Source organism: Salmo salar, chromosome 04 (genome assembly GCF_965601325.2).
Source record: "Salmo salar chromosome 04, fSalSal1, whole genome shotgun sequence".
Classification (NCBI taxonomy): domain Eukaryota; kingdom Metazoa; phylum Chordata; class Actinopteri; order Salmoniformes; family Salmonidae; genus Salmo; species Salmo salar.
The window spans coordinates 70,837,017-70,846,431 of record NC_138294.1 but is presented as its reverse complement, the minus strand read 5'-3'; the positions used below and the strand labels follow the sequence as shown (position 1 = coordinate 70,846,431).

The 9,415-nt window shown below is 41.8% G+C and overlaps 1 protein-coding gene across 2 annotated transcripts; it reads left to right on the top strand.

The window, feature by feature from the left end:
* Positions 1-265: 265 nt before the first annotated feature.
* LOC145878667 (transmembrane protein 218) lies at positions 266-7,848 on the top strand. 2 transcript variants are annotated; one of them, XM_082974688.1, is made up of 3 exons: positions 266-814; positions 3,786-3,819; positions 7,264-7,848. In XM_082974688.1, the coding sequence occupies exons 1-3, from the start codon at positions 705-707 to the stop codon at positions 7,426-7,428; spliced, it is 309 nt and encodes a 102-aa protein (XP_082830814.1). In that variant the 5' UTR covers positions 266-704; the 3' UTR covers positions 7,429-7,848. The 2 variants fall into 2 exon arrangements, with proteins under 2 accessions (XP_082830814.1, XP_082830813.1); XM_082974687.1 differs by having other exon boundaries at positions 3,717-3,819.
* Positions 7,849-9,415: the final 1,567 nt, after the last annotated feature.

Sequence of the window (9,415 nt, the reverse complement as noted above, 5' to 3'; positions counted from 1 at the left end):
AATTGTAGGCTGGATATTGTCTGAAAAGCATTTTGCGGCAGCCTGTGATTGAAATTACCCATGTTGAATCACCAACATAATCATCACCACGTTAGTTGGATTTATCGTGGTTATACTATTGTAAAAAAAAAGCATCCAAAGTTAAAGCCTAGGTAGTTCATAGCAAATAAACACAAGCGACCCTATCCAATTTCAGATGCAACTTCAGCTAGGACTAGAATACACTACACTTCCCAGCATTCTATTCGGTATTTAGTAACAACCACTCTGTATGGCGCTTTGCCCTAGTGGTCTATCCTATGAAATTGAAGGTTATTTGTAACCAAGAGAGCCAGTTGGTAGTTGCTAAACAGTTCGCATGTAAGCGGTTGGTAGGCGACAGTTGGAATGTTTGCGTTCACACAACATTATCATGAGCGGTCTCGAACAGTGAGTCAATTATTTGGGAAGGAAGTTCGTTACTAACAGTACGCACGCACAAGCTAGCCGTTTAGCTAGCTAACAAACTCGTTTTTTTAATCAAACTTGACTGTCAACTGCGAGTGAAAAATGCCAGTTCAAACGATGCAACTCGTTTTGTAGAAACACAATTTCACGCAAATAGCTTTGCTTGATCAACAACACAGCTCATTTGAATCTCCTCAAGACCTATGTGAGTAGTTAGCTAGTAAACGCGTTAGTCTAGCCCTTTGATTTGGTGAAGAATGGCTGGTACGGTATTGGGCATGGGTACTGGGGTTTTCTTCATTGCTCTTATCTGGATTGTAGCTTTCGTGCTGGGGATGATACTCTTGAGAGCTACTGGACCAACTAAGTAAGTTGTGAATACATACACACATGCAGGTCTAAGTTACCTAGATACCTAAACACATTTTAGTATTTTGTACACATTATCTTGTGCTGATATGATGCCAGTGAACATTGTACAGGACTTTCTCATTTGTATTACCCTGAATAGCCTACTTCTACCTCGGCCAAGAGGTCTGGACTTTCATGTCGATTGCCAACCTGGTCTTTTGGTATTTTATTATGATCCCCATTAGCTCTTCCTGGGGTCCACATGAATCATGACATAATACAGAACATTAATAGACAATAGCAGCTCAAGGATAGAACTACATACTTAAAAAAAAGGCCAACTATAGTATTTGTATTATTCTGTACTCCCCATTTAGTAAATGTTTCGTATGGTACACTACATGACCAAAAGTATGTAGACATCTACTCGTCGAACATCTCATAAAAAAATCATCGGCATTAAATGGAGTTGGTCCCCCTTTGCTTTTATAACGGCCTCTAATCTTCTGTGAAGGCTTTCCACTAGCTATTGGAACGTTGCTGCGGGGACTTGCTTCCATTCAGCCACGAGCATTAGTGAGGTCGGGCAATGATGTTGGGCGATTAGGCCCGGCTCGCAGTCAGCGTTCCAATTCATCCCAAAGGTGTTCGACGGGGTCGAGGTCAGGGCTCTGTGCAGGCCAGTCAAGTTCTTCCACACTGAGGCATTGTCATGCTGAAACGGGAAAGGGCCTTCCCCAAAAACTGTTGCCACAAAGTTAGAAGCACAGAATCTTCAAGAATGTCATTGTATACTGTAGCTTTAAGATTTCCCTTCACTGAAACTAAGGGGCTTATCCTGAACCATGAAAAACAGCCCCAGACCATTATTCCTCCTCCACCAAACTTTACAGTTGCATTGGAGAAGGTAGTGTCCTCCTGGCATCTGCCAAACAGAGATTTATCCGTTGGACTGCCAGATGGTGATGTGTGATTCATCATTGCAGAGAACGCATTTCAACTGCTCCAAAGTCCAATGGCGGTGAGCTTTACACCACTCCAGCTGATGCTTGATGTTGAGCGTGGTGATCTTGGACTTGTGTGAGGCTGTTCGGCCATCGAAGCCCATTTCATGAAGCTCCCGACAAGCAATTATTTTGCTGACGTATCTTCCAGAGGCAGTTTGGAACTCGGTAGTGAGTGTTGCAACCGAGGACAGGCTTTTTTTAAAAGTTTTTTTTACGCGCTTCAGCACTCGGCGGTCCCGTTCCGTGAGCTTGTGTGGCCTACCACTTTGCGGTTGAGCCATTGTTGCTCCTAGACGTTTCCATTTCATAATAACAGCACTTACAGTTGAGCGGGGAAGCTCTAGTAAGTCAGAAATGTAAAGAACTGACTTGTTGGAAAGGTGGCATCCTATGAAGGTGCCACGTTGAAAGTCACTGAGCTCTTCACTAATTCCATTCTATTGCCAATGTTTACATGACTGTGTGCTCGATTTTGTACACCTGTCAGCAACGGTGTGGCTGAAATAGCCGAATCCACTACTTTCAAGGATTGTCCACATACTTTTTTATAGATGGTGTATGTATTAATTTAGGATGTCCATCACCCATTTCCTATGATATTTTACGAATTACAATTCTTATTGCATACAAATTTGCAAAATGTACAATATGTTACAAATTTGCAAAACTTATGATATGTCAGGAATTCTAGCTAGGTGGCTAACATAAGCTAAGGGTTAGGGTTAAGATTAGGGGAAGGGTTAACTAAAAGGGATAGTGGAAGGGTTAGCTAACATGCTAAGTAGTTGCAAATAGCTAAAAAGTTGTAAGTAGTCAGTTTATACATTTCTGAATTTGTTATGATGAGATTTGAACTCACAACCTTTGGGTTGCTAGATGTTTGCGTTCTATGCCCAACCCGCCAAACCACCCTACTTTCATTTTTTTGAATTAAGTAACCATCTGTTTTATGTAACAATACCAAACGTAACATATCATACTAATTTGAGTGTCCCGGACTAAACTATGTTACGTCTAGTCTATGAGACCAGGCTGTCATGTCACAGGTGGTGTTGTGGCATGTCCTGTAATCATAGGGTCATAGGTGAATGCCCCACTGGCTCTTCCACCTCAATCCCTTGGCCTACACTTTTGAGGATTATACTGTACACATTTATAATTTATTTCAGAGATGATATTAAATACTTAGGCCCTACATCCTTAGTGTCATTTGTTTTTAGACTAACTGTTATTTCCACTGATACCAGCTAGGCTACATGTTTTTCACTACTGCTGAAATGGTTCTGTCATGATTTTACTGAGAAAATGAATTGCTTCACTAAGGCTGCCTTTAGACAGCCAGACAAATTCAGATTTTTTTCTTCCACTAATTGGTATTTTGACCAATCCATGTGACTTTTCTTCACATCAGATATTTTTCTTTGCTGATTTGATTGGTCAAAACACCAATTCGTGAAAACTATGATCAAAATTGGGCTGCCTGTCTAAACAAAGCATGAAAATTAGTAAAAAGGGGTTAGTTTACTGGTTACAGGTTTGATTGGGTTGATTGGAGTGCCCTTGGCCAAATTTGCATTAGTCCTACAGAACACCCAATCAAGTGATTACTAGGAAAATGATTTAATGAAGAATAAAACATTTTCCCTTTGTACTGTATACAGTACAACTCACACTATGGTGGGAGTACCACCTCTAAGACTATGAATTAGTCTGTTTGAGAAGGTTTGAATCCTAAACAATCTGCCTACATGTTGTTAGAAGTACAATAGACCAACATGGCTACTGTAGTAGGTCAAAGCTGTGTGCTGGAATACCTTGGTAGAGAATTTGCCACTGACCAATCCCTATTTCACACTTAGATTTTGTGTTTAATATAAATTATATATCGGTATTGTTTTTGTTGACTAACAGCTTAGGGGTCATCCCTGTCTTCCTGCTGGCCCTCATTTCCACTCTTATCCTGGTGTTCTTCCCCCGCAGCTCAGAGACCCTGTCACCATTCAAAGACTTTGAGGTAAGCTATAATACTGTAATCACACACACTTGCAAGTGAACTGCAGCTGGCTGCCTCAATAGTTGCCTTGTCAGAGCAGAAGGTTGTTGTTGGCACACTTGGAATTCAAAGGCTCTCTTCAGAAGTGTGAGCCACTGGTGTCATGTGTTTTCTAATATTGATACTCAAGTTGAACAGTGTACTAACAGCAGCACCAAAAACTGAACTGGCCACACAGCACTTTACTGTGCACTGGCTGAACGTCACTCAGGATTACACATGCACTGTTATGTTGAAATTGTAGTGTTGAGGGCTACCCTGAAAAAATAAAAGTTAATAAAAACATTTTATGTTTATGTCTGCTAAATCACTGCAGTGCAGTGTAGGCTGATTTTTAATGGAGTATGACGATCTATTGAATTTGAATAGAGTAGTTGAGCTCATCAAATGATTCCCCTGAACAACACAGAGGGTTTTGTCCCAAACAAGTAAACTGCAACTTTTTTTAAAAATCATCATGGCTTTTGTTTTGTGGTCCATGTATGTAGGCCTAGCAGAGTGGCCTGCTGGTCCTGGCTGCAGAGCTGCATTCAGAACATGTGGCGGTGTGTTTGTCGTAAAGACCTGGTCTGATTTATCTCTCCCCAACAGCAGCACAAACAGACTGTAGTGCTTTCCTCCTGCACCGCCTGCCAAATAACGCAGCCAGATCCGCCAAGCTGCCACCCCAAAGAGGGCACCGCCAGCCTGGCCGGTGTGTGTATGGGAAAACCAGAACTACAGGGAGACATGAACTGCGTCTCAAATGACACCCTATTCTCTATTTGGTGCAGTACTGCACTAAATAGGTTATATGGTGCCATTTGGGACGCATTCATAGTGCTGTAGGCCTAGTGTCCTGTTAGTTTAGGCCAATGGGCAAGATCACCTCACACATGGACCTGAGGAATCAGATTCAGGCAATCTATTTTTGACTGCATGCATTCATAATCTTGTGAATACATTCAGGATTTGCTGTTCTGCCATGATACTTTTTAAGGATTTCTATGTTCCCACAGCAAAGTGTTAATGTAGTTAGGTTTATGTTGTGAAATATTAATTGACTTGTAGATGAGTTTCAAGTCTTTGGAATGTGTAAAAAAACGAAACTATTTTATTGATTTAAAAGATTACCGGTGGGGTACATAATTTCTAGGCCATATTCAAATAAAAAATAAACAAGCATAGCTAAGATTGTTTTAATTCTGCTGCCTATTGCACATTGTAAATAGTTGTCTCAATGGTCTACAACTGGAGTACTAGCTATCATTACATCAAAAACAATGCCAGAAGGTCTATTGAAATACGGGGGTATAACAGGCAACTATCTTGTAGAAGGCTGTCTTGGAAGAGGCTCAACCAGATATTCCTTACCACAGAGATCCTATTAAATTACATTCTATGTTTCTATGTGACTTACCTCCTAATAACTAGCTATTGTGTGCTAAAATAATAATATGCACCGTTTAAATAGCTAACAAAATGGCTACGTGGACGGTCTACATTGACCCTCTATACACACTCACTCTATGCACATTCTACACACACTCACTTAATTCGCTCACACACACAACGTGCACACACATTGATACTGTACACCAGTGGAGGCTGCTGAGGGAAGGACGCCTCATAATAATGGCTGGAATAGAGCGAATGGCATCAAACACATGGAAACCATGTATTTGATACCATTCTGCTCCAGCCATTACCACGTGCCTGTCCTCCCCAATTAAGGTGCCACCAACCTCCTGTGCTGTACACACACTCTCAATCATCATATATGCTGCTGCTAGTCTATCATATATCCTAGTCACCTTACCCCTATACATGTCTACCTCTATCAATCCAGTACCTTAGGGGTAAGGTGACTAGGATATATGATAAACAGTCTAGAAGCAGTATATATGATGATTGAGAGTGTGTGTACAGCACAGGAGGTTGGTGGCACCTTAATTGGGGAGGAAGGGCTCGTGGTAATGAGCGGAATAGGTGGAATTGTATCAAATACATCAAACACATGGTTTCCACTTGTATGTGACTGAGAGTGTGTGTGTGTGAACACTAGTGTAAGAAACCGCTAACCTCTCGCTGTTAAACAAAAGCAAAATAACACAGTGCCAATTAGGGCCTGCCCCAGACAGGGCCCCAGTACCGAGCAGTCCGATGCCACATTAATAAAACATGGGCCCCAGCTCTGGGCTCCGCTCGCTGGCTAATTGGCAAATAAGAAAGTGAGATGCGTTAAATGAGAGAACACTGCATTCACCAGAGACGATGCCCCCCCCCTTGCCTCACACCAAGGCCCTAGTATGTATCCTATCTTTTGAGGAATATTGGTCTTAATGTATTCAATTAATTTTTTGGTGTCATGAATCATTTGTGTTTTTGCTATCATCAAGTTTCAACATGCCAAAATGATTTTAGTTGAAAAGACATTTCAAGTGGATGATGCAACAAGTGATCATACTGCAGACATTGAGGGATCATTAGCTTTAAGGAAAGCCTTGAATGACTCACATCGCTATTATCAAGTCTCTTGCACTATCTTGCACTATAGGGTTGTGGGTTCGATTCCCACGGGGGACCACTACGGGAAAACTACGGGGGGGAAAAATGTATGAAATCTATGCATTCACTACTGTAAGTCGCTCTGGGTAAGAGCGTCTGCTAAATGACTAAAAATGTAAAAAAAAAATGTTTGCTTGAGTACAATATAATAACTACTAAATCAAGTCAGACACTGTGATACGTTTACCAAAGTCCATGTTAAAGGCCCAATGCAGTTGTTTTCATCTCAATATCAAATCCTTTCTGGGTAACAATTAGTACCTAACTTAGCAAGAGCAATTTCTCAAGCATGAATTTTACTAGGACTGTCTGGGTATGGTCTGAGTGGGGAGGGGAAAAACTAGCTGTTGAATGGCAGAGGGGTTTAGAATGCTGTTTGTTATTGGTCTAACTAATTGACCTCCGGATGATGTCAAGGCAGGCCAAAACTATCCCACCAAAACAAGCTGAAATTTCAGGCAGTCTTTTCAATTACCTCTTACACTAAAAGGGCATTATCATAATTTTCACAAGTTCACAGTATTATTCCACCCTTATAGTGTGCGCCAATATAACACACACAGGGAAATCATGTTTTTCACTGTACTGGGCCTTTAACATTTGGCTTATAGTGAAATGTAAGGGGTAACCTGCCTCGCCTTGCCTTCCATTTTCTCCCTCCCCAGAACTGATTGCAGTGGCTCACTTGTGACATCTGTTGGAAGAAAGAGGAATTACACCAACCATTTAAACACAAGATACCTACTTATCAAACATACACAAACCATCTATCCTAAACTAACCCATTTATCATCAGTTTGTACTTATTTGATAAACCAATGAACTGATAACTGTCTGAACATCTCTTTCCTCCTGCAGACCGTAGACACTTTCTTCATCAGCCAATACGTTCTGCTGTCGGTGGCCAGCGTAGGCTTCTTGGTTGCTCTGTTCGGCCTGCTGCCCCTCCATTTCCTGGAAGCTGTCTATGCCAAGCCCTTGAACACACTAGAGCTGAGTGGCCAGGCCAAGTTGGCCTGCTAGACTGGTGGCCAGGTCCCAATGTGCAGCGCTGGAGATGAGAAGAGGCCAACTAAGAGGGGCCCTAGTGAAATCGAGCGCAGGACAGGTTGGCAACCGAGCCCATCGACCGTTGTTTGTTGATGGGGGGAATTTTGGGCCAACTGAAATTAAAGAGGCTACTATGTTCTTTGGTATAGGCCACTGTAAACATAGACAATGTGTTTATGGATAGCAATTAGGCTACTTTGAATTGTGGTGGTGGAGTAGCACTTGCATTAATAGAATGCATTTATCTCTATTGCCTGATTCAGAAGTTCAAAGGATAAGACTGATAACTGTATGTATATTTTTGACATTGACTTTTTTTTCACCAATTGTATTTATAAAATAGTTGTATTGTGATTTTTAGGAGAACTTTATTAAACATTTCAATGTTGTTCATCTTGACTATTGAAATCTTTCCTGCTACTAGAAGTGTTTGAAATATAGAACTTCGTCATCATACTAATTCTTTCTCACAAAATCATCCAGCATCAAAATGCCACTAAAGAACTGAGACCTAGTCCTGTATTAGACCCTGTAATGAATATGCATAGCGCTTGTCTACATTGTTCAGATGCAGCCGGGTGGCATTTTGATTGAATCTGGCTAACTAACTAAGACCTCTTCTGTGATTACACTCCTCATAACGGTCTGATTCCTGAAGTCTCTCAAGTCAGTTGAGCTAATTGAATGAAGAGAGAACTGTAAGTAGCGATGCTGTGATATACTGTGATGTGAAGTAGTAGCCCTCTCACGTAGTTTAAATGGAGTGAGTGTGTTCATTAACTCCGGATGCATTCTGTGTTCTGTCACATTTGCCAGCATTTAAACCAGATTGCATCTGCACTCAACTACATTGAAATGTAAATTTTTCGACTGACTGATGCCTTCCTTCTTTGAAGACTGTCTCATACTCCCAAAGAATACAACAAAGCGGGAAAGCGCAAATTCTGGGGGGGGGGGGGGTTCCTCAAACAATGGGTGTTACTGTTTTGAAGATATGTAATTTTGGTCTCAGATAAAACTGCATGAATACATTGTACAACTTGCACTCTCTTTATCTTCACTAATCCTAAAACTAAATGTCATACTGTATGTCTGGACATGTAATCTCCAGGACGGCAAACTAATATACTATACCAACTATCCTGTAACATTTGCACACTAACAGAACGGTAATGTGTGATACTGGGAGGCCAGTTTTGTAGAAGATCCTTGAAAGTCATAAGAAAAACTACACTACATGGCCAAAATAGTGGATTCGGCTATTTCAGCCACACCCGTTGCTGACAGGTGTGTAAAATCAAGCACACCGCCATGCAATCTCCACAGACAAACATTGGCAGTAGAATGGCCTTACTGAACAACTCGGTGACTTTCAACGTGGCACCTTCGTAGGATGCCACCTTTCCAACAGGTCAGTTCGTCAAATTTCGGACTTGCTAGAGCTGCCCAGCTCAACTGTAAGTGCTGTTATTGTGAAGTGGAAACGTCTTGGAGCAACAATGGCTCAACCGCGAAGTGGTAGGTCACACAAGCTCACAGAACGGGACTGCCGAGTGCTAAGCGTGGTAAAATCACCTGTCCTTGGTTGCAACACTCACTACCGAGTTCCACACTTCCTCTGGAACATATTTCACCACAAGAATTGTTTGTTGGGAGCTTCATGAAATGGGTTTTTATGGCCGAGCAGCCGCATACCAGTCTAAGATCACCATGCGCAACTCCAAGCATTGTCTGGAGTGGTGTAAAGCTCGCCACCATTGGACTCTGGAGCAGTGGAAACACGTTCTCTGGACTGATGAATCACACTTCACCATCTGGCGGTCCAACAGATGAATCTGGGTTTGGCGGATGCCAGGAGAACACTACCTGCTCCAATGCAACTGTAAAGTTTGGTGGAGGAGGAATAAAGGTCTGGGGTTGTTTTTCATGGTTTGTGCTAGGCCCCTTAGCTTCAGTGAAG

What these genes read in the sequence shown, in the direction of transcription:
- LOC145878667 (XM_082974687.1), top strand. Translation starts at nt 705, where the DNA reads ATGGCTGGTACGGTATTGGGCATGGGTACTGGGGTTTTCTTCATTGCT. An exon ending in AGAGCTACTGGACCAACTAA is followed by an intron (nt 815 to 3,716) that starts GTAAGTTGTGAA and finishes GTTGACTAACAG; the next exon opens with CTTAGGGGTCATCCCTGTCT. An exon ending in CACCATTCAAAGACTTTGAG is followed by an intron (nt 3,820 to 7,263) that starts GTAAGCTATAAT and finishes TTCCTCCTGCAG; the next exon opens with ACCGTAGACACTTTCTTCAT.